A 24,329-nucleotide genomic window follows, 5' to 3' on the forward strand; every position below is an offset into this window, starting at 1 on the left:
TGCTCATATCAAAATGTTTATAAAAGTACATTTTTTCTGTTGTATGAAATTGCCCCATACAACATCTCAAAAATAAACATTGGCGTAAAGTAATATCTCTGAAAACTATCCGTCACATTTACACAACTATACCATGATTCATTACTATTTTGAATGTTTTAGAGCACTAAAATGAACTTATCAAACATGTTTATTAAAAAATTTCAATATCGTAAGGGACTCTCAAGGCTGATTACTTTGAGGTAAACAAGGGTAGTTTTTTGGAGACCCTGTTGATCACTGCTGGAAAAATAAGAAGACATCAGAAGATTTTTCAAAATATGATCAGGCAGCATTCTAAAGGTGAGAATCTTTGTAATTATGCTAGAATTTTATCATATTTGTTCTATCATCTGTTTAGCAAACCCCTCTGTGTCACCTGTCACTGTCAAATAACACTGGCATTCCACTGGATGTAACTGTGTATAAACATACACATTTTAACAAAAATAATGTACCTTGATGTTTTCTAGGATATATCAGGCTACATTTAATATTGTTAGAATAAGAACATTGTATCAAGGTCTAGCAGATTATGAAAAGCAAGCAGACGTCAAGTGACACATTGTTGCAAAGTGTAATATATAAGCTTAAAGTGACAAATAGTAACAGTAGAATCTGTAGCCTAGTGGTTACAGTGATGGCCTTTTACTTTTTTCTGTTATCAGACATTCAGGTTCAAATCCTAATGTTTTTTTTCTTTTCTTCTTTTTTTTCTTCAAAAGTTAAGTTAAACATTGTAAATTGGCTGACAAAACTTGTGCACATGAAATACAAATTTTGTAAAAAATATTTCTTAAGTTTGGTAATGTAAGTTACACTGTTCAAACAAACTTGAATTAACATCATGTAAATCTTGTTTAAGCCTGAAGACACTGACTTTTCCACTTTGTTCCCACACAATAAAGAACCTGTAGAAGGTAAGCATTGTTTCAAAATGTTAGTATGGTAATTTCTGTAAGTAAATATTTACAAACTGTCCAGAGCTGTTAATTAGTGGTGCACTGATCAAACAAATAATTAGTTTATGGATATTTTGTGGGCTGCCAGTCAATTACCGATAACCAAATCACATAATCAATTAAAGCGTTCACTATTTCTTCTTAAAAATATGTTTACAGAATCAATGACTATTGGTTTCAATTGTCATATTAAAACTGAGGACTGATTACCTTTGTTTTCAAGTGCTCTAACAGTTGTTTTTATCTTATATCTATAATTGATCAAAAAGTGGCCTCAACAATTGATTATGCTTTTGGAGGTCAATTCCCTTCCCTATATAACTATCCTATTGACATGTTTAGCATTAGAAAAATTACAAAGCACCAATTTCTTGAACATAATGATAATTCTTTTATGATTTCAAATATTTGTTTTCAGATAAGAGAAATTTGCTTGGACTGATTTCAGGAGTGTCATTTCATGAAGATGACAACTTAAAACTTGAGGTGGAAGGTAAATAATAATGTGAGTGCTAAAAATAACCAATATTTTTTTCTTCAATTTTCTTATTTAATGTGACAGAATTTCAGAAATACTGATGTCTCAGTGGTGATTAAATCTGCATAAGCCTTCAAGGCCAGACTACTGACATTTGAAAATAAATAAGTAATGTTACCCTTGTATAGATTTATAATATCAAAGTTTTAAAACAGGATTTTCTTTTGATATAAAGTCATCTGTTTTTCAGTTGAGAGAAGATCTGGGTATGGCAGACACCAAGACAATATGCCTGTTTCCAGCAACTCTAGTGATACACGGTTGAATGCTGCAGTTCTTGACAGTGATTCAGAAACTGATTCAGAGATTGATGACCATGTGGATGAAGAGTGAAAGTGGATGTTTTATATATATTTGCAGTGAATGAGTTGTGAATAATTACTTTTTTGAAGATTTTTGAATACTGACTTTTAACACTTACTTGGTGTCAAAATCAAGCTGTGCCAAGAATGTAATTTCACCTGAAATAGGCCCCTTTGAGGTCAAGACCTGTGATTTTTAGTGCAACATGATTGGTTATTGTAATAACATGTTGTGAATGAGATGTTTACTGTATATTTGCTAAAACCGGTTGTGAATACTGACTTTTAACACTTACTTGTTAAAATCAAGCTGTGCCCAAAATGTAATTAGACCTAAAATGGGCCCCCCTGTGATTTTTCGTGGGACATGATTGGTTATCATAAGTACATGTTGTAAAATTGACCTATAGTTTATGTTTGCAAAGAAAGTTGTCAATAATGTGCTTTTTGTAATCAATTGGCAAGTAATTAAATTACTGTCCACAATGTATTGCAACCCTAATTGGGCCCCTTGAAGTTAAAACCTTGTGATTGATGTTGACATGTTTCTTCTTCATGAATACCTGTTGCAAAACTGATACTGTTTGTATGTAAATAAACTGATAGTTGTATATAAGTCATTATGGCACACTGATATTTCAGATTTCTTGTTATTTTTTCATGGGAACTGATAAAACCCATTTTGGCCCCTCTGCATTGAAATTATGGCCTCAGATCATTTTTAAAAATAGCTTTTTATGCAAAGCCATCTTGTCTCTAAACAAATAACATGTGTTCAGCCAATTCTGTTTGTGGGCCAAAACCACCCTTATCATACCTTGTCCTGGTCTACCTTGACCTAAATATGGGGGACTTTGATCTGAATACGAGGAAGCATAACACATTTGAAAGGGTTAACGGAGGCTGGTGAGACAAATCTTAAATGCTAATTTCCTGTTCTTCTTCACATATTGTAACTCTCTCTAACACGCAGGACACCAGTATAAGCTACAGTCCTGCTCAGGAAAGATTAGGATTCAAGGACTATGTAGGCAATGAATACATGAGGCAGACGATGAATACACAATGTTATTTAGAGTCATATTTGGGACTACAGTTTCTCAGTAAAGTACAGATTCTAGTTGTTGGGATTCGAACCCACACTTGTCAGAGTGTGGCACCTAACCGCCAGCACACAAATTCAGTCATCTAACCCACTTAGCCACTTCACTCTCCAAAAGAATGAAGTTCTGGCACATTTAGTAAAAATGCTGGATGGGAATCAACCCCTAAAAGTATTAGACTGACTGACTGAGCATAGTTTTACGCCGCTTTTAGCAATATTCCAGCAATATCACGGCGGGGGACACCAGAAATGGGCTAAACACATTGCACCCATGTAGGGATTCGAACCCGGGCCTTTGGCGTGACAAGCAAAAGTATTAGAATCTTCTACTGAGAAAGTGTAATCCCAAATTATATAAGACGCAGTGGATGCCCAAAACATTCACAGTCGCTGCACATCACAATAATCAGAACTTGTTTGTTTGCTTGTTTGTTTAACACTGCATTCAGCAATATTCCAGCTATATGGCGGTGGACTGTAAATAATCGAGTCAGGACCAGACAATCCTGTGATAAACAGCATGGACATCGATCTACGCAACTGGATACAATGACATTTGCAGGGATGGCAACAGGAAAATCTATTTTCAGCTGAAAACTTAATGTTGTGTCATCAAATGGGGGGTTCAGACTATTCAATGAATTGATGAATTTGAAATAAAATCTGCAAAAATCCGCAGATCAGTGGAAAATTGCCATAACTGCATGTGTCAACAATATTCCTGTTATTGTCATATTACCAGTAAACATTCAAGTCTGGACCAAGCAGACCAGTGATTGACAGTAGTCTGGATTTCTTTCACTTATGCAGCAACGTGTGAGCATACGTCCGTGCGCACATATTTGTGCATGTGTGTATGCAAGCATTAGTCAAGCTCTGTAGTTTAATAACATGGATAGCATACAGATGCAGTATACTGACTCTTTGTTTGAACCCTTTAAAGCCAAACAGGAAGGGAAAAAACAAGCAGCATTTTTTCAACATCTTTTGCTTATCTCAATCAAACCACTTTGCTCTTTCTTTCTTATAAAGACTATACAGTTAGAATATGAAGGACTCTAGATTCAAATACCTAAGGAGCAAACCGAAACGACCCCAGGACAATTGTTTCATTTCAAATTCTGCACAGACAGCGTCCCTAAACACAGTTAATTTTAGTTGACTTCTTGGACAAGTAAGTAACTCGAGAACTTCAGATAACTACAAAGCATACTCACTGTGTATTCTGTTTGAAGCCAAGCGGACCATGAAAATAAAGAACACATAAAGAATTATTTTATTGTAGCAAAATTTTCTTTTCCAGGATTAAGTCATATTATCTACATTTACATTAAAGACTTATCCAGCCACATAATGTTGGTTTGTTGTTTCAATACCACATTCAGCAATATTCCAGCTATATGATGGTGACCCTTAAATAATGGAATCTGGGTCCAACAATCCACTGATTGACATGTTGAATATTGATCAACTGATGACATGTGTCATCCAAGTCAGAGAGCTTGACAAATGATCCCGCTAGTGTCGAACCTCAGCTAACCAGTATTTAAATAGTGCAGGGGTAAGGCGTCTGCCTATCACACTGAAGGCCCGGGTTCTATCCCCGGTGGAGGCACCTAAGTTCGGGTCCCGAGGTGGGCACATTTGCCTGGTATCCTTGGACAAGATACTTAGATCCACATTGTCTCAGTTCATCCAGCTGTAAAATGGGTACCCGTGAGGATGTGCTGGCAATGTGAGCGTTTAGTTCATTGCGCCTAACAGGCAGCATTGCTGTATCCTCCCCAGGGAGTTGAAAAAGTATCAGAAAGCACGATAGTTTCCTATGACCGGAATAGTAATGTACGTAGCGCCGTGAACAGGCAATCTGCCTGGATATGAGCGCCATATAAGCGGACTATTACTATTACTATTACTAAATAGGTCCCTTCAACTTGCACACAACAGAGTTGGTAATACTACCACTATCAATTCCCAGCAGGTCAAAGAAACTTCTGGCAGAATGAGTGTGTAATGTACAACTTTACAATGCATTTAGACCAGAATGTTTTTAGTGGTTGGTTAACATGGTAAATGGAGTTATGTGCCTTGCCGGATACAGCATTTTCATGCTATTTTGGAGACTTGGAGACTTTCCAAAGAGTAAGTTACTAGGAAATTCAGTTAAAAGGTATTAAAATACTGACATCAGATGGTGTTTTATGTTGTAAAGTCTTTTACAAGCCAGTTTTGGTTTGAGTCGATGAAGATGATGAATGTAGCTCCACGCCATGTTGCGCTCGGATGTTTTTGATGAAGAGCTGACTCCAAACGCCGAATCGGGTTAACTTTATTTACAATAAAAGAGTGAGTATAATTTTATGCCACTTTTGCAATATTCCAATATGGGCGTCAGATATTGTACCAATGTGAGGAACTAAACCCATTTCATTGGTCTGGAGAGCTTTAAGCACAAGCTACCCTACCGCACCTTCCTCTGGTAGTCAAGGTTTCTAGACAAACAACGTCGCCTGACATCTCATGGTTAAGAAAAGGTCACTGAATGGCTTAGGTTGGTATATAACTTTCAGGAATGACATCCATTGATCATGGGCAGATACAATCTGACTTGGATATCAAGAACTCATTCATCACGTCTCCGTTAGAAGAGTACCGACAGTTAATCTATTTCTGCTGATGGATGTCATATAAATAGGTGCATCAGCTATCACAAGTTCATCATCAAAGAATGTTGATTAAATCCCAGGTATAAACGTGCATGCATTGGTATGCTACCTTATATAAGGTCCATTTCATCAGCTTGGTTAATCAATACAACATATCACAGAAGTATTTTCCACAAAACACAAGTTGTTTAATAAAATATATCAAGAAAAAGTTCTTCAATTTCAGACTGAAGTGATTATGATAAATATACAATTATTAAAAAAATGTTGAAAATATTTGACTCTTTTAAATTTATCTGACCAGCTTGCTATCAAAAGGAGAAATACTTATCTGTTCATCTGACTAAAATGATTTATCCTTGGATCCAAACACAGGAATTTGACATAATATACAGATTTCTTCCAGATAAAACAATCTTGTAACTGGTAACTAACAAAATATTTTCATTTTGTACTTCCTTCAAAAGCAATCAAGGGAGTCATATTTAAATACTGAATGAATATATGGTCCAGGCCCATTTGCAACCATTATCTGCTTGTGATCCATATTCCAACCTTGGCTGCTAATTTCCATCCTATCTGATTTCAGTGTTAATCAAGATTTACCTTTAATATCAGAGATATAATCAGAGATGACAACACCAGGGATAATCAAGAATGGGACTCAATACAAATCTAATACATAATTACATACCTGTGATGGTAAATGGATAAAAGTTCCATGCTTTTTCTGTTATATAAAAGATTCTTGGAATAATGGATTGCACCCAGCCTGGAAGTCGGCAGTAAAAAAGAGAAAACCAACAATTACAGAGAAGAAAAAGATACAAAGAAAGGTTGTCAATAAGAGAGTTGGCACTGACATTAGCTAATGTTCCAAAGTTTTCACAAAGAGTGAATGAGTGAGTTTAGTTTTACGCTGCTTTGAGCAACATTCCAGCAATATTATGGCGAAGGACACCAGAATGGGCTTCACACATTGTGTCCATGTGGGGAACTGGACCCCAGGGCCTAGATTTTCGAAGCTCTCTTATCGCTAAGACAGTTGTAAGTTAATGTTAATGTATGGCACTTACGACTATCTTAGGCTAAGAGAGCTTCAAAATCAAGGCCCTGGTGTTCAGCATCAAAGAGTGGGTGAGTTTGGTTCAGCGCTTTGTACAGATTATACCATGGCAGGTCAGAGTGAGTGAGTGAGTGAGTGAGTGAGTGAGTGAGTGAGTGAGTGAGTGAGTGAGTGAGTGAGTGAGTGAGTGAGTGAGTGAGTGAGTGAGTGAGTGAGTGAGTGAGTGAGTGAGTGAGTGAGTGAGTGAGTGAGTGAGTGAGTGAGTGAGTGCACCACTTTTATAAATATTCCAGCAATATCACGGCAGGGGACACCAACACACAATGCCATCAAGGCTGAAATGATATACAATTACCATACAAAATTTACTAGTCTGAGAGGGGCGGTGGGGTAGCCTAGTGGTCAACGCGTTGGCTCGTCACGCCGAAGACCCGAGTTCGAATCCCCACATGGGTACAATGTGTGAAGCCCATTTCTGGTGTCCCCCGCCGTGATGTTGCTGGAATATTGCTAAAAGCGGCGTAAAACTACACTCAGTCAGTACTAGTCTGAGAGCCTGAGACTACAAATGTCTCCTGAGGGCAAGTTCAAATCCAATCAGTAGCAAGCTAGCTAACTACAACAAGGCATGTCTAACTGACACATCTTTGTGACACATGCTCCGATGTCACTAAGACTGACTGACTGAGTTTGGTTTTACGCCGCTTTCAGCAATATTCCAGCAACATCACGGCGGGGGACACCAGAAATGGGCTTCACACATTGTACCCATGTGGGGATTCGAACCCAGGTCTTCGGCATGACGAGCCAACGCTTTAACCATTAGGCAACCCCACCGCCCCCAATGTCACTTATAAAGAGAAAGGCGTAAAATTAAACTCAGTCAATCGGTATTACAGAGAAAGTGTCTTTGTTTGTTAACATGCCTAATGTTTGACATCACGCTTAACAGACAAACATATTTTCAATGTACTGTGCCACATCCTACATAGGTATTTATCATTCATTTTTATTGCAGTCGTTGTGACTTATTACCTTTGCAGGTGTTTCTACCAATCAACAATTACTCAGAACATATACCCTATATTTAGCCATGTATGTATATTGATTTCTCTAACAATTGTATGACATGTAACAAGTCAGATACCGTTATTGATTCTCTCAGTACAATTTGACACTTTACCTGGATAGACACAGTTCACACTATAAACATTTTAACTTGATGTGTACTTAATACTCACTGCGTACTTGTGTAGGTGTACTCAAGTTTTACCTCTTATTTGGAATGGTGTACTTGAATCTCACTTCTTACCTGTACAAGTGTATTCATTTTTCACTTCTTCTATGGTGAACTTAAATCTCCTAGCTTACATGTACAGGTGTACTAATTACCACTTCTTACCTGTACAGGTGTATTCATTTTTCACTTCTTCTATGGTGAATTTAAATCTCCTAGCTTACATGTACAGGTGTACTAATTACCACTTCTTACCTGTACAGGTGTATTCATTTTTCACTTCTTCTATGGTGAACTTAAATCTCTAGCTTACATGTACAGGTAATTACCATTACCTGTACATTTTCATTTTTCACTTCTTCTATGGTGAACTTAAATCTCCTAGCTTACATGTACAGGTGTACTAATTACCACTTCTTACCTGTACAGGTGTATTCATTTTCACTTCTTCTATGGTGAACTTAAATCTCCTAGCTTACATGTACAGGTGTACTAATTACCACTTCTTACCTGTACAGGTGTATTCATTTTTCACTTCTTCTATGGTGAACTTAAATCTCCTAGCTTACATGTACAGGTGTACTAATTACCACTTCTTACCTGTACAGGTGTATTCATTTTTCACTTCTTCTATGGTGAACTTAAATCTCCTAGCTTACATGTACAGGTGTACTAATTACCACTTCTTACCTGTACAGGTGTATTCATTTTTCACTTCTTCTATGGTGAACTTAAATCTCCTAGCTTACGTGTACAGGTGTACTAATTACCACTGCTTACCTTTACAGGTGTACTCAATTTTTCCTGCTTCTCCGGAAAGGTGTATTTAATTCTCACTTCTTACCTCTGACAATTTAATTGGACACGTATATTTAATTCTTACCGAGCAATGCAACACTTTCTGTGAGACTGATATTCTTTAATTCAAACGTGACAATTCACTTGGACAAGTGTTCATAATTCTCACTGAAATTGGACATTTTACCTGGACAGGTGCACTTAATTCTCACTGAACAATATAAAATATTACATGGATAGGTGTACTAAATTCTCAGTACACAATGTGATATATTTCCTGCACAGGTCATGCATTATTTAACATCCTGATTTCTACACACAAAAAATCTGGTTTACCTGCAGGCACACATATTTTCTTTGTTATGTTTTTTTAATTCCACTTTTTGGTTACATTTCCATCCATTTTATAACAACAATACATACACGTACATATATATGTGCATATAGATGTACACTGGATTTTGGCTCGTTTAAATGTCATATCTAAGACATTACACTGGCTTGTTGAAAATTATATGTAGAATAGACCAAAGGTTTCATCGATGTACGCAGGATTGTGGTTCATTTAAATGTCATATCTAAGACATTACACAGGATTGCTGAAAAGTATATATAGAGATGCAGGCACACATAATAACGATTCTTTTCTTACCTGGACAGGTGTATTCGTTTCTCAGTGTACTGGCCATGTCCATGTTCCGGGTGCTCGCACACTTCGTTCTTGACGACCTCGACCCCCTCCCCTTTCTCACTCTGCTCATGGCAGTGCTTGGTGATCATGTATAGTTGACCAATACGATACTGAAACACACCAACAGGCACTGGATAATACCTGGCTGATTGGTTTGAAAAGAGACTGATCAGATATTAACAGATTTAGATAAGGCCAGACCAATTTTATTTCTTGTTTTACGGATCCGCCGGTCCTATTTTTTCAAGAATAAGGAAAAAAAAAAAAAATCCCACTCAAAAAATAAAATCCTAATGTTTTTATTGACCAAAAATGTAAACTTACTAGAAAACTTCTTTTAGATTGTTTTTTGCCCCATATACACTTCATAAATTCCCAAAAGTAAAATACTTTTAGTATTTAGAAGGAATGTTACTTTGACAGGTCATTTTATTCTTATTTTTTTCTCCTCCTGCCTTTAGGTTTTCTGAGGACAAAAATCCGTAAAACAAGAATTAAAATTGGTCTGGCCTAAGAAATAATATGATGATGAAAGTGATGGTGGTGGTGATGCTGCTGCTGCTGCTGCTGCTGCTGCTGATGATGATGATCATCATCATCATCATGGTGATAGTGGCAGTGGTGTCGGTGGTGATGATGGTCGTGGTGATGATGGTCGTGGTGATGACGGTCGGGGTGATGATGATAAAGGTTTTGAGTGATTTCAGCACAGCTTGGAAATTTTATAGAAAATACTATTGACTTTTTGATTAAGTGATTGAATGAATGACGTGACTGACCAAATATTGTTACAACGCTGCAGTTAACAATATACCAGTTTTACCAAGGAGGCCTATGAAGAATGTAGTCTACACCATGTAAACTAGTGATTGATAGCATGAGCAATGTCACGGGGTCACAATGACATGCAAACAGCCAGGTCACAAAGCCTGACAACTCAATCCATTTCACTTGATTCTAACAACAAACTATTTTAACAGTCGGCCTATTCTACGCCATAATTTAATTTTAACATCAAAGTCGCATAATGATATTTACTGTAGAATATATAAGTATAAATTGTCTATGAAATGTTTGTTTTTGTTTGTTTGTTAATTAACGCTGCACTCAGAAATATTCCATCTAAATGGCCTGAAAATAATTCTTACAGAGATAACAAAGTTCACTAAGGATGTGTATTGACGAATAGCTTGTCAGAGACACATCAATCATATCACTAGATAACAGTGAGTAAAGGATCACTTTGATTACTTTATCTCAACCATGTGAGATAACCCTGGTGTCGACCTGCGGCCATCTTGACTTTTCAGTGACCTAACAATACATAGCTATGCTACATCAATTATCCGCTCTTTTGCTGAATCTGACATGAATGTTGGAAAGGTGAAGAATGTGACTCTAACTCACGGTCAAAATATGTTCATCTCAAGACAAGATACTACTTTCCTTTTACCTTCTATCAGGTAAGAATTTCATTTTGGGGTATCAAATCCTTACCAACAATGATGTTTGTGTTGTCTGTTTTTTAATGCCACACTTGGCATTATTCCAGCTATATGGTGGCGGTCTGTAAATAACCGAATATGGACCGGACAATCCAGTGATCAACAACATGAGCATCAATCGACTCAATTTTGATAAGAAGGCAAGTGTCAACCAAGTCAGCGAGCCTGACCACCCAATCCCGTTAGTCACCTCTAACGACAAGCATGGGTTACTGAAGATCAATTCTAACCCGGATCTTCACGGGTGAAGTGATACACATAAAAGGTGAAAATTTATTTTTGTCAAATTCTTTAATATGAGGAACACAATGTTTCAGAGTATATCAATAAACGTCCAAGGCATATTTGTGGGCTGAGCATTGTAGTTGAGAGAGCATGCTGAAGTGAATGGCCTTGATTTTTTCATTAACCTCAGGTGACAACTGGTCTTGGCTAAGGACTAGGGCTTGTGGTATAGGTCAGGTTTGAGGACATTTTAAGCTGTGATCTTGTATGCTCTGTGTGCTCATGAATGAAGGGGTAAGAATATACACAAAATATTGTGTTCCTCATAATAAAGAATTTGACAAAAATAAATGTTCACTTTTTCACACAATATTTTTATTAACCACTTGAATTTTGATTCTCATAAAGTACAATTCATACTTGCACGCTGAGGTATAACCTATTTCATTTCTTATTTATCATGATTACCATGTTTAGTATTGACTGTAACACCGACTAAGGCCCTATGCCAAGCCTGTAAATACTATCTATTTATGTATGCCTTGTATATGTGAATATCTATTCATAATTATCATGTCATGTAAACATGTACTGGGAAATAAAAACATTCAAAAAAAAAAAATGTTTAGTATTGACAAATTTGAGGTGGTTATTGTCAGTCTTGGAAGAAAGTCCACTAAGAAGATGGTGAAGTAACAATACAGTGAATAAAGTCAGACATCTGCTTACCTCATTTTCAGACTTTCAGATACAAATTTTGTTTGTTATTTTGGGTGTTTAGTATAACATAAAAAAATTAAAAATTATTACATGATTTTTCAAAAGTCATCAATCACAATAACTGCCAACTGATCAAAACGATGCTAAAAATACACAAATTACATCAAATAACATCAATCATCCTTCTAAAGTATCACAGTCACGTACTGGGTCGTGACATGGGTGTTAAGTCTCCCACACCTTCAACAAATCAATCATCTTATGTTTATGTTCAAAGGGATACTCAGACACAGTGACAGCCATCACTGGCATTTCATCTCAATCTGGGACGGTGGAGTAGCCCAATGGTTAAAGCGGTCACTCGTCACGCCGAAGACATGGTTCGATTCCCCACATGGGTACAGTTGTGAAGCCCATTTCATGGGTGATAGCTGTATTGCTAAAAGTGTCTTAAAACTAAACTCACTTACTCACCCCATCATCTCCATCTGATTTTCAAGGGTATGTTTTCTAAACAATGTCTAGTCTGGTGTCAATGCTTTCTAGTAGGCCATTAAATTTTACAGCAAATCTTCCCTTGTAACATATGTTAAAAGTAACAAAGTGACTAGCATTATGATAGAACTGCATTTCACATTAACATCAATGATGACCTTGACCTTTCACACACATGCCACTGCATTTCATTGGGCAGCACATGTTAAGAAATATGCAAACACAAAGTTTAATGCTCATAAAAATAACTGATTCCCAGCCCTCAAAAACCTGAATACTGACCTTGACCTTTGAATTATTTTGACGAAACTTTTTCAAAGTTGAGCCCCCATTCTAAATTACTGTTTGTATAAGCTAAATAATATAAGCTTTCTTAATGAGAGTGTGTGTCCACAAACTTTATCATGAGCTTTTCCAATCCTGTGACCTTGACCTTGACATTTTCATTTTAGGTGCCAAACATTATTAACTACAGAGAGAAACAGCTATACAACTTTCATTATAATCCTTTGTGGGGTTCTATTCTGTAAAAACTGTAAAACCTGATGCACAGATGACATCTCCAGATTGAACAGAAGATCAAGTGTCACCTGCAAACAGACTACAGCCTACATCAGACAGCAGACAGATAACAAGACAGCAGACGTCTCCTGAGACAAGGACATAAGTCATGCTTCAGGAGCGATGTTCAAAGATACACCTGCAGCAGTTTGTAAACAACAGCTATCCCGCTGTTCCATGAGTGTAAATAAATATCTAATGACCGACGTGCTGAAAACATCTGTTTCAACATTGCAGAAAGAACGCATCATGCGAACATGCAGCTTAACACCTCGTATCTGAAATGAACATATTTTGCGCAATATACATTTGTTAAATCATTATCGTATGTAATATAATTAAAACAAGCCCAGAGACTTTCTTCATTTTGAAAGTGAACCCTCAGTAATCTAGGCATGCATGGGCTGTATTGGATATGTTTGTTTTGGGGTCTGTTTGACAGATTTACAGGGATGCACACTATCTACAAACATCTGCAGGGGATGCACTGGGAAGAAACAATATATATAATATAATTGTGTGCATTCCACAAGCAAACTCTAGATTGTACTTAAGTGGTTTTGTGAGAGAGCATCATTCACCAGTTCTGTCACACAGAAGACAGCTGTGTGACATACAAGTCAATTCTGTCACATACAAGGCAGTTTTGCCACATGCGATGCCATTTTGTCTTCAATAAGATATGTATTAAACATGCTGCTGTTTAGGGCCCAGATTTTCGAAGCTCTCTTAGCGCTAAGATAGTCATAAGTGCCATACATTAACATTAACTTACGACTATCTTAGTGCTAAGAGAGCTTCGAAAATCTAAGCCCATGTGAAGTAACGAAAACACAAAAACAAATAATCAACATGTCAATATGTCAAGACCTTGATCACAGAACCCTACAAACACTTGCAATGATAATAATTTCAGATTACCCCCATTACCCGGCCACTATCTGCACATCGATAACCTGTCAATTGCCTGCTTACACAAATTGATTGATGGACGTTGTCACAAAGGCCCCTTTATTCATTGATCTATTCTGTCAGTCCCCCGAGATTAACTCTGTCCCAGTGATGACAACCAATAAATCAATCATCCCACCTCTCTCACCAGCACACAAAATGTCATCATCAGCAAGCTCTGCAACACCTTCAACCAAAACGATGAGGCTTGGATTCATGGTCACAAATCTACGTATAATTACTTGATCGATATACCTATTTATTTAGGCACGCTTAGTATTAGTAGTAATATCTGAATGAGCAAAACAATTTTGTTTTCAATAACACACTATTTGATTGTGATTGGTGGTGGTGATGATGATGATAATGTTGATGAGTGAGTGAGTGAGTGAGTGAGTGAGTGTAGTTTTACATGACTTTTAGCAATATTGTACACATTGTACCCAAGTGAAGAATCGAACACTGGTCTTCGGTGTGAAGAGCAAACACTTAACCCACTAGGCTACCCCACCACCCGATGATAATGATGATGATGATGATGAGGCTGGGTGCGTGACTATGCAGGCTTGTGTTATTTCCTCAAAAAACAAAAACACATTTACCCAAGAATCATAATCAGAGCAATTAAAGGGATTCAAACCAATGATAATAACACAATAATAGGATCCCATTCCACCAAAGGGACAGAACTCTGCACAGCAAACTGACCCGGGAATCTATCTGATGTGCTGAACATCGCTGTCAAAGTAGCAAAAGGCTGGAAGCCCATATCCACTAGAATATGACCAAATCACTGGACTCACCCTCACAACCCCTCCAGGCAAAACAGCATCATTATAATACATAATGACGTCAATTTATTGTCCATAATAGTGGCTTTAACACAGCCTTCAGCTACATGTGGCCATTATGGGAGAACACATGTCAACACAGCCATTGAGCTGCTTCAGGCTGAGGCAGACGTGTGACCTGACTGCCAGCACAATCATAACACAACCTGCAGGAAGAGTGCAAACACAATGACAACACAACCTAAGAGGATGAGCCTGGTATTGAATCTTCCCTTGAACTATTAACTCCATTGATACAGAATAATCAGATTTTAGATACTTAGCGTCCATTGACTGGTATCAGTGCTATACTGATCAATATGTAATACTGTATTCTAACTGTATTAAGTGCCTTGGGCATGTTCTACAGAATAATCTTCACAATGCGATTGTCGTAAACATATGTGAAAATATGGTTAGCGCTAAGATTTCTTATTGGAACAGGGCCCTGTTCAAATAGGCTTCTCTGTACAAAATGTTTTCAAAACAGAACGCCAAGTCTGCTGCAAGCCTTGAGGTACAACATCTCATAGATAATGTCTTCCTGATGTAGTAATGGATTGTTATTTTCATATCACAAAGCACCCTGTAGGGATTCTGGGTTTGAATAGGTCCTAGCAACATATAATGGTCGTAATGGACTATCACATGGATAAAACGGGGCGTCAGGCTTGGTGACCTTGATGCTGTGTCTCCGCCCAATAGCATGGCTCACTGATTACAGTAACCATCACTGGAATGCCTAGTCCGAACAAATCTTATCACGATGAAGTTATCGACAGTAGCTAAGCAGTGAAAAAAAAAATATCAATACAACTTCATGATTTCCATCCAAATTTCTAAAGCATTTTGCAAGGAGTTAACTTTCCAATATTTTACCCCAACAAACTGTTTAGACAGTCTCGGTAACCAAGGTAATGCCACAGTTGATGAAATATGATTAAGAAGAATCTTGTTGTAGGCCTACGTATGCAATTTCATCAGGTAAAGAAATAAGGTGTTATACTTATGAATTTGTTTTTATTTGTAGAAACTCAGAGACAATCAGTCAAACAGCATGAAGGGCTGAATATCTGTTGACCATATCAAGATGATCCAGGTCCGAATTGGTCTTCATCAACACAGGTCCATCGTAAGATACGACTTGCCCGCAGACATGGGTGATGCATCTCACTGTATCCCAATTTCATCAAGCAATACTTATAATGTCAAGCACAGGAATGTTCTAGAAAATTTGTCAAAAGGTCTGTCGGAAATTAAATGAATTAGTGTGCCCTTGGGGCATCAGGTGCTTATCAAAAGATGCCATTATGATTTTAACATCCAAAATGATTGGCTCTATAAAACAAGGTGTTTCAAATCCTGGCTTTGACCATAAAATTTCAACTGTAGTTTTTCGAGCTTATTAGAATGAAATGTGTAAGAGTCAGATTCTTAAATCTAATCACATTCTTAAATCTAATGGGAATTCCCAAAAAGTATCCTTCTTAGATTTCTTTGCTAGTGGATGTTGAATACATGGAATATATAAGGTAATATTTTCATTAAACATATTCTTATTTCAAAGTGCAATACGATATCCTACTGTCAGCACAACTGATTAATAGTTTTTGAAGAAATGTCCACTATGGCTGCTGGGAAAGCATAATTAACATGCAATACACTGTTAACTGTAATCAGACTAGGAAAGGATTATTTGACTCTTTTACACCTAAAAAGGTTCACAGTGTTGTCATGGTTACCAGACAAAAAATCTGCAAAGCAACATATGGCTGCAATAGCAATATAATATTTGTCAACAGAAGCATAAGTTTTCAATTATGCTCACAAAAATGTAACTGGAATTATTCACTGGGACAGATTCTTCAGAGTCTAAATACTTTTCTTTTTTCTGCTTCCAGGTATCCTATAATATCAGCCATGATTATCAAGCTTATACAAGACTTTCCTGATCTAACATTCCTCGAGTCAGTATACACAACAATATGTAATGATAAGTGAAGTATGTACACTGCTGAAGAGCTTATCTCAGATATGTTTGACAAGGTTGTCCAACTGGTCACTGATTGGCTAGGCTTGACCTTCCCCATCAACACGGCTGACCTATGTCAAGGTGATCCATCAGGTGCCTAGCAAGCCAATACTTTCCTGTAAGCACCATTATAGGTTGCAAAGCTTTATATTTAGATAGTATTGAGGGCTTGCCCATCTTTTTAGCAACAATCATGTGTAAGCCTGGGCTTTTTTTTATAATGTTAGCTATGCTCCTGGTCCCAGACTATATATATAATTTTGATAGTAACAAATAGACCCATTTATATTGAAAAGGAGCCCCAGGGAGACCAGAGACTCAGAACCTGAGGATATCTAGACTTGCTTCATTTAGAGCTTTAGCATAGCAGGGAGGGCTAGGCAGTAATGGAAATAATGTGGTTTAGGGACTGTGAGACAGACTACATCAGTCCTAGCCAGTCGTGTAAGATAACTAGAACACTGTCACCAGACATCCGACACTGTTTGCCTCCAGTGACACAGTTAGTGGCACAGAATGATGCATGTGTTTACTATCTACTTAGTCACCAGACCTCACACACACCAGCGGAAACAAGTACCACTGAAGCTAGATTTCAGTTACACAATGCCACCAAGGCTGAATGATTGAGTGAGTGAGTTTAGTTTTATGTCACACTCAGCAATATTTCAGCTATATGGCGGCTGTAGTAAATAATCGAGTCTGGACAGACAATCCTGTGATCAACAGCATGAGCATCAATCTACACAATTGGGATACACGATGACATGTGTCAACCAAGTCAGCAAGCCTGACCACCCGATCCCGTTAGTCGCCTCTTACAACAAGCATGGGTTACTGAAGACCAATTTTAACCCGTATCTTCATGGGTACGCAATGCCGTCAAGGTGGAACGATACACAATTACCATATAAAATTAACGCTAGTCTGCAAGCCTGAGACTACTAACATCTACTGAGGGCAAGTAAAAATCCAATGATGATCATCCTCACAAACAAGTAACATTACAGGCTGTAATTCTGAACCAATTCTCAAAGCTCAATTTTGACACATGGCGCTTATTAGCAGGAATGCATTATTTCTCAAAGCATGAAAAAAATGCTTAAAGTAGCATGTTTAGTTTCATTAAAAAAATCGGCATATAAGAAATCACCCCCTTGAAGATATAATTATTCATGTCTCATATTTCAAACAATAACCCTTCTAACTGCCACCTTGAGTACATGCAATATCGCCACTATCAACGGCTTGTATTAAACCATGAAAGTATTCTTGTGATTAATGCCTGTATATAACAATAGAATACATTATATTTGTGCAATCATGTAGAGCAATGCCTGGAGGGGCCTTGTTAAAACCATACAATACAAGGTAGATTTACTGTTATAGACTGCACAAGAGAGAGCAATTCTTAGCTCAGATGTCGATGTAAATAAAACTTGTGCGATAATAATTAATGGTATCTCTATCCTTATTCTGTTGATCATTTCCTTGATAATGGTGTTAGAACCTACACGAGGATGTGTAATAAGAAACTTGTTCATCCACATCTTCAAGCTGTTATCCTTCCTTACTGCTCCAACTTCTAAATGTCTCTCAAAGAGTGAGTGAGTGAGTGAGTTTGGTTTTACACCGCTTTTAGCAATATTCCAGTCCCTCAAACAAGTTACTGGTAGAGAACTTGTCTGTTAAAAAATCTGTAATATGCAAGAGGAGTGAGTGAGTGAGTTTAGTTTTACGCCGCACTCAGCAATATTCCAGCTATATGGTGGCGGTCTGTTAATAATCGAGTCTGGACCAGACAATCCAGTGATCAACAGCATGAGCATCGATCTGGGAACCGATGACATGTGTGAACCAAGTCAGCGAGCCTGACCACCCAATCCCGTTAGTCGCCTCTTACGACAAGCATGGGTTACTGAAGGTTCATTCTAACCCGGACCTTCACGGGAATACGCAAAAGGAACTAACTACTTGACATCAAGTATGTATATAAGGTTATTATTAGCCTCAATTGTATTTTCCACATTCCATGAACACTGTAATCAATATAGTCATGAATGATTTCCAGAAATAGCAATCACACGGACTAGTTTCACCTTTGCTACTGTGGACTTACAGTGATCCCGTAAACAATGCCTCACTTCATTTATTCAACAATTCACACTGAAAGACATTAATCTGAAACCACTGTGCCTTGATGAAAACTTACAAAGAAAACATGTTTCTTTTGGGCCTAATATTGGGCTCTGACAAAAATGATCATAGAACTATCAACAACATGGAATGTTTTGCATGTGAATAGAGTGAAAATAAAGACCGTCACATCAGGGTGTAATCACAAGACTTGTGTACATGTCTGCTGGGCTGATTATGGCTTATCAACGAATTTTCAATAGGAGACCAACATCAGTCTGGTTAAAAAAACGTGTCGTTACAGTAAAGTACAGTTATTACAAACTCAGAGGCGCCATTAATATTAGTGAGACATAATCATATTTCAATAAACTTCCCTGTATGTGCCTTTCTATGTCGTCTGCTTGCCTAGCTTTTCCATAACTCTCTCTTCCTTTAACAAGGTGAAAGTGTATTGCCTTCCCTACTGCCAGTGTTTATTTTAACCACATGCTAGAAGGAATAATTGATCAAGTAATGTTGTACACTGATATCAAGAAATGAAATCAATGATTCTTTTTAATTAATTACAAAATGTCTCTCTACAAAATGCAGGATCATATCAGCTATTGACGAATTATCGCGAGGTCATTTGAAGGGAATTTTGTGATTTTTGTTCACCAAATCTTGACTTGTAACCATGGTAACACAAACCAATATTTCCCAAAGAAAGCGTACATGAACTAACATTCTGTTCCATTCTTCAACAAATGGAGCGAAAATAATATGCAACTATCATAATTACAATAACAAAATGTGATATGCATAATAACAGCAGATACCTTGTTCAAGTGACTGCCTCCGTGGTGTAGTGGTTAGAGCGTCCGTTCAAAGAGTGGAAGGTCGCGGGTTCGATCCCCAGTCGCGTCATACCAAAAGACGTTAAAATATGGTACTTGTTGGTCCCTGCCTGGCGCTCGGCATTAATGGGTACAGCAAGGAATGGTCGGCTCGGAGTCAGTATAATGTGTCTGCGTGGGGTATTCATCATTTCATGCTTAACTCCGGCATGGTATCTCAGTGAGCTAGCACTATAAAACCAGCTTCAGTCTGGGCTAGTACAAGCAGCCACACATACACATACACACACATGTACATCGTCATAAGAGCGAAATATTCTCAAGCACGACGTTAAACCCAATTTCACCTCACCTCACCTTGTTCAAGTTGTATCCATCGATATCCACATAAACGAACATTGTCTCATAAAGGTATAGCTATACAGAGAACTTGTCGCTTTCAACATTCTGATACTGAAAACATGTACAGCATTTCAGGATAATAACATGTTGATTTATCAGCTGATCATGTATATTGCTACAGATGTTTCAGACCCGCGTCAAGCCTGATTGGTCAGCTGAGATAGAACCAGTGACAACTATTTTCATGACTGACTGTTAAGATCCCTGTGGGTGTAAGATAACAACGATTAACATGATTAACCAATCAATATATTATCACTGTTCCGTACCTTGACTCGTCGTTCCTCTCCTATTGCACTTCCACGTTCATATTACATAACAAATATAGTCACGACATCAGACCTTGATCTATAACCCTGTCTTACATTGAATACGTCACTTACAGCAGTGTAGGAAAGATAGCCCGTCCCAACGTCCGAGACAGGTGAATTTTGTGGAGGACGGGTTAAAAAAATATCTAGTCCGTCCTCATGTCGGGTCAATTTTAGCAAACCAATGACATATATATATAATGATTATAACCTTTTTGAATATTTACTGCCGAAGGTGTTTTATTTATATTTGGAGGACAGGCTAGATTTTGGCAGGACTGGTAAAAAATTTGACCTGCCAGTCCTGTGGACAGGCTAGATTTTCTACATCTTTCCTACACTGCTTACAGGAAATGACAGATGTGAATAACTGATTCCTGTATATCCACAACACATCACAATAATATCCTAATTACAAAACTACGTTACATGTGTAGTCAATTGAATTATGATCCACTCCCAAGTTGTTCTTGTGGAAATGTTTGTGAAAATTTTATCATTACCTATTTAGTGTCAATTATATACGGTACAGAGTACTACCATGATGACTAATCTACGCAGTGTTACCAATATGAATATAAACTATGTGTTACTATTACATGGCAATGCAGATCTGACTGTTTGCGTAATCAAAACATATCTAAAATTGTTCAAACATATATTAGTCAATCAAAAAGAATTTTTTTATAATTATTGCAATTGTTCCACTGTTTTCAATCTTACTGTTCTTGTCTGTACACCTTGTATAATGAATGTAAATAATATTATATAAATACTATGGAGAGGGTGTTCTAAGTTGTATAACTTGTACCCAATCCTTTTCTCACCAATAAAATATTTTTAAAACAAAACAAACACATCACTCAAACAGACACAACAGAGGTAAACGTTGGTCATGGCACCTAAGTTGACATGTTTCTTGAGTTATTGTGACATCTTTGTCAGGTAATCTGAAAGACTGAGTGGTGCACCTACTAATCATACCTTCAATTAAATCATTGAATGAATATGAAGTAGATATGGCAAGTTTACTGGTGATGATTATACAGTCAACACAGACAAGGGTGTAATGAGTGAGTATGGTTTTACGCCACTTTTAGCAAAATTCCAGCAATATCACAGCAGGGGACACGAGAAAAGGGCTTCACACATTGTACCCATGTGGAAATTGAACTCAGATATTTAGCGTGACAAGCGAACGCTTTAACCACTAGGCTACCGTACAAGGGTGTAGCGATTGCTGTATATGTAGCTTAGCTGCCTACAACATAACAGTTGTGTCTGGATCACAATATTAACTTATTTGTTGCTAAAATGATACATATTTGCTCTGAATACATACTTGTACACATAATACATATGTGTTTAGTGTAATCGTTGGTTTATATCAAATTTGCATGTGTCAGTTCATAGTAATATTAGTACACTATAACCATACACTTAGAAACTTGGGTTTCATTTTACAGCTGCAGATAAATCATATGCTAATTTTTATAATCAAGCTAAGAAATATAGAAATCTGATCATCCACATCATCATCATCATCATCCACACAATCAGTAATCAGAACAAATTTTCACTGCCGTCAACAGCAGTGATATTTCACTTTTCATCAAGTTATAGCCACCAGCGGTATATGTAAAAAAACCCGACATCTGATAAAACTTCACCACGATTCTTGTTTCTTTGCGTACGTTGAAGAATTTAATTACCATGCTCACTTTGCAAAACTGAAATCTCCATAGATTATTGACAAAAAGACATGTTCAGATATGTATAAAGAAATTTCATCAGTTTTTTTCTGCTATCTTAGAAGACTGCCGCCTAGTTTGATGTTGCCTCAGTCAGCAAATCTACTCACAGCAGTGACAGAATGTACAGGACCATGTAACTAATATTCCACAATAACAAACTCGCAGAGCACAGGACCATGTAAATAATATTCTATAATAACAAACTTGCAGATAAGGCCTTCGACACGATAAGACTATTAGTTTCAAGGTCCTGTGCAGAAAGACTGGTGGAAGTCTGAGCCTAGCTTGTGTTCCTTTAGCATGTTGAGCATTCATTGATGTTTTTGTGCTGTTGATTTATATGTGGAACAATTCAATATGTAACTCCTAACTATAACACTAAACACATACAATAATCCTACATATATTTAATTCAATCTGCTGCAATATTTCTATGAGCTTGCAGTCAAATAGCCATCCAAAATATATTAAAAGTAAAACTGAGAACTATCACTCTTGCCTGTAAAATAACAGCTATAATCAAATGGTAATGTTTACCGAAAAGATAATGAACATGTATATATACAGAAATGAATATACATGATGGAAATCATTAATTAGTTGTTTACCATTTTGTATATGAGACATTATCATAAAGCCACAATTCATGTCATTGATCAATAAGCAGAGCAAGAAGATGAAATATCACCCCGAATGGCTGGAGAGTCAGTGCACACATATTAGCTAGTTTATATGCAGTATTGTAGAATATATGTCAATTTCTGTATGCCTATATATATGCATGCTCTTAACTATACAATCGTACATCATTTCTGTCACGTTTGGCATAAATGAAGACTGAAATTTGTTGTAAATACCTCTTCGACTGATAGCGGCATACATATCCGATATTCCTTGAGATACATGCTCGAGCACTGTCTAGATCCTCATCTGTCAACTGGTAGACTTACAGTGGTGAGCTCTGCTGTAGGTAATGAGATCTGAGTGACAGCGACCCGGAAATGAACCGGTATATTTTTCCGAGAGGAGTTATGCCCCGTCGTATCAGTGTATAGAGCTTGATTATATTGTTTATATAGTAATAGGTGTTATTCGAGTTCATTTGGCTGGGCTCTGTCTTTCATAGAAAAGAACAGTTATATGTGTGCGATCGCATCGCAACCTATGGCATATACCAGACAAACCCGTTGACGGTCAAGATATTATTGTTTTACAACTAATTCAACATGGGAGATATTTTCATATGCGCTCGCGTATAAAATCTCACTAACTCAGAATAATTACATTTTCAAATCGTATGAAGAATATTGTCGTGTATTACTTAATAAATTCATACCAAAAGGGGAATGACGAACACAGTCCGATGAATCTAAGTAGCGAATGGAAAATAGGTTGTAAGGATATACGTTCAGTGTGAATTCCCCTTATCATCATGTCGGACAACGCGGAGACCATGGCTGCGGCCGAAGGCCGCATCCAGAAAATGGAAGTAGATTACAGTTCAACTGTTGATGAAAAGTTGCCGAAATGTGAAAAGTTAGTCAAAGTAAGTATCGCCTTTGTAGTGACGTCCTAAGACCCTTGAACTTAAAAATACACGATTCTTACGAATAAAATATATGAGCTCCAGTTTTCGCGCACCGAGTATTTTTACCGGGCATATTTTGTAGTAATTGTATGTACTTCTGTAGCTTGCTGTGGTAAGATTATGTCATTGTCGGGAGTACTAAACTTTACCGGGCGCACTTTTTCTGAATAATTATTAATGCTGAGGTTCCCTAACCCTAACCCTAAGGATCGTAAACGGTGGCATACCCTAACCTTAACCCTAAGGATCGTAAAGGGAGCAGCGAGTGCTGCGCCCAGTAAAGTGCATTCTAGCCTCATTGTCTAGGGACCGGCTACTGGTACCCAAGGGGCGATGGGGTAGACCAGTGGTTAAAGCGCCCGCTCATCCCACTGAAGATCCAAGATTCGATTCCCCACTTGAAGCCCATTTCTGGTGTCCCCCACCGTGATATTGCTGGAATATTGCTAAAAGCGGTGTAAAACCAGTCATTACTGGTACCCTATCCCCTATGATATAATATGTCACAGATAGAAGTCCCACATGTACCTAGTTGTATACTAATCACTGCAATTTTATAATAGGCCTCTCACTCTC

General features: G+C 37.4%; 1 protein-coding gene across 1 annotated transcript in view; it reads right to left on the reverse strand.

Annotated features, from left to right (window-relative positions):
* Positions 1-23,162, reverse strand: part of LOC124284109 (cytoplasmic phosphatidylinositol transfer protein 1-like) — a 35,452-nt gene extending 12,290 nt beyond the window's left edge. The window contains exons 1-4 of the mRNA XM_046720168.1: positions 23,023-23,162; positions 9,366-9,514; positions 6,307-6,395; positions 4,164-4,171 (exon numbers count right to left, since the gene is read on the reverse strand). Of these exons, the coding sequence (XP_046576124.1) occupies positions 4,164-4,171; positions 6,307-6,395; positions 9,366-9,514; positions 23,023-23,070 (294 nt within the window). The 5' untranslated portion in view covers positions 23,071-23,162. The remainder of the gene's footprint in view (positions 1-4,163; positions 4,172-6,306; positions 6,396-9,365; positions 9,515-23,022) is intronic.
* Positions 23,163-24,329: the final 1,167 nt, after the last annotated feature.

Source organism: Haliotis rubra, unplaced genomic scaffold, assembly GCF_003918875.1.
Source record: "Haliotis rubra isolate DU_JTF1 unplaced genomic scaffold, ASM391887v1 Scf33, whole genome shotgun sequence".
In the NCBI taxonomy this organism is placed as follows: Eukaryota; Metazoa; Mollusca; class Gastropoda; order Lepetellida; family Haliotidae; genus Haliotis; species Haliotis rubra.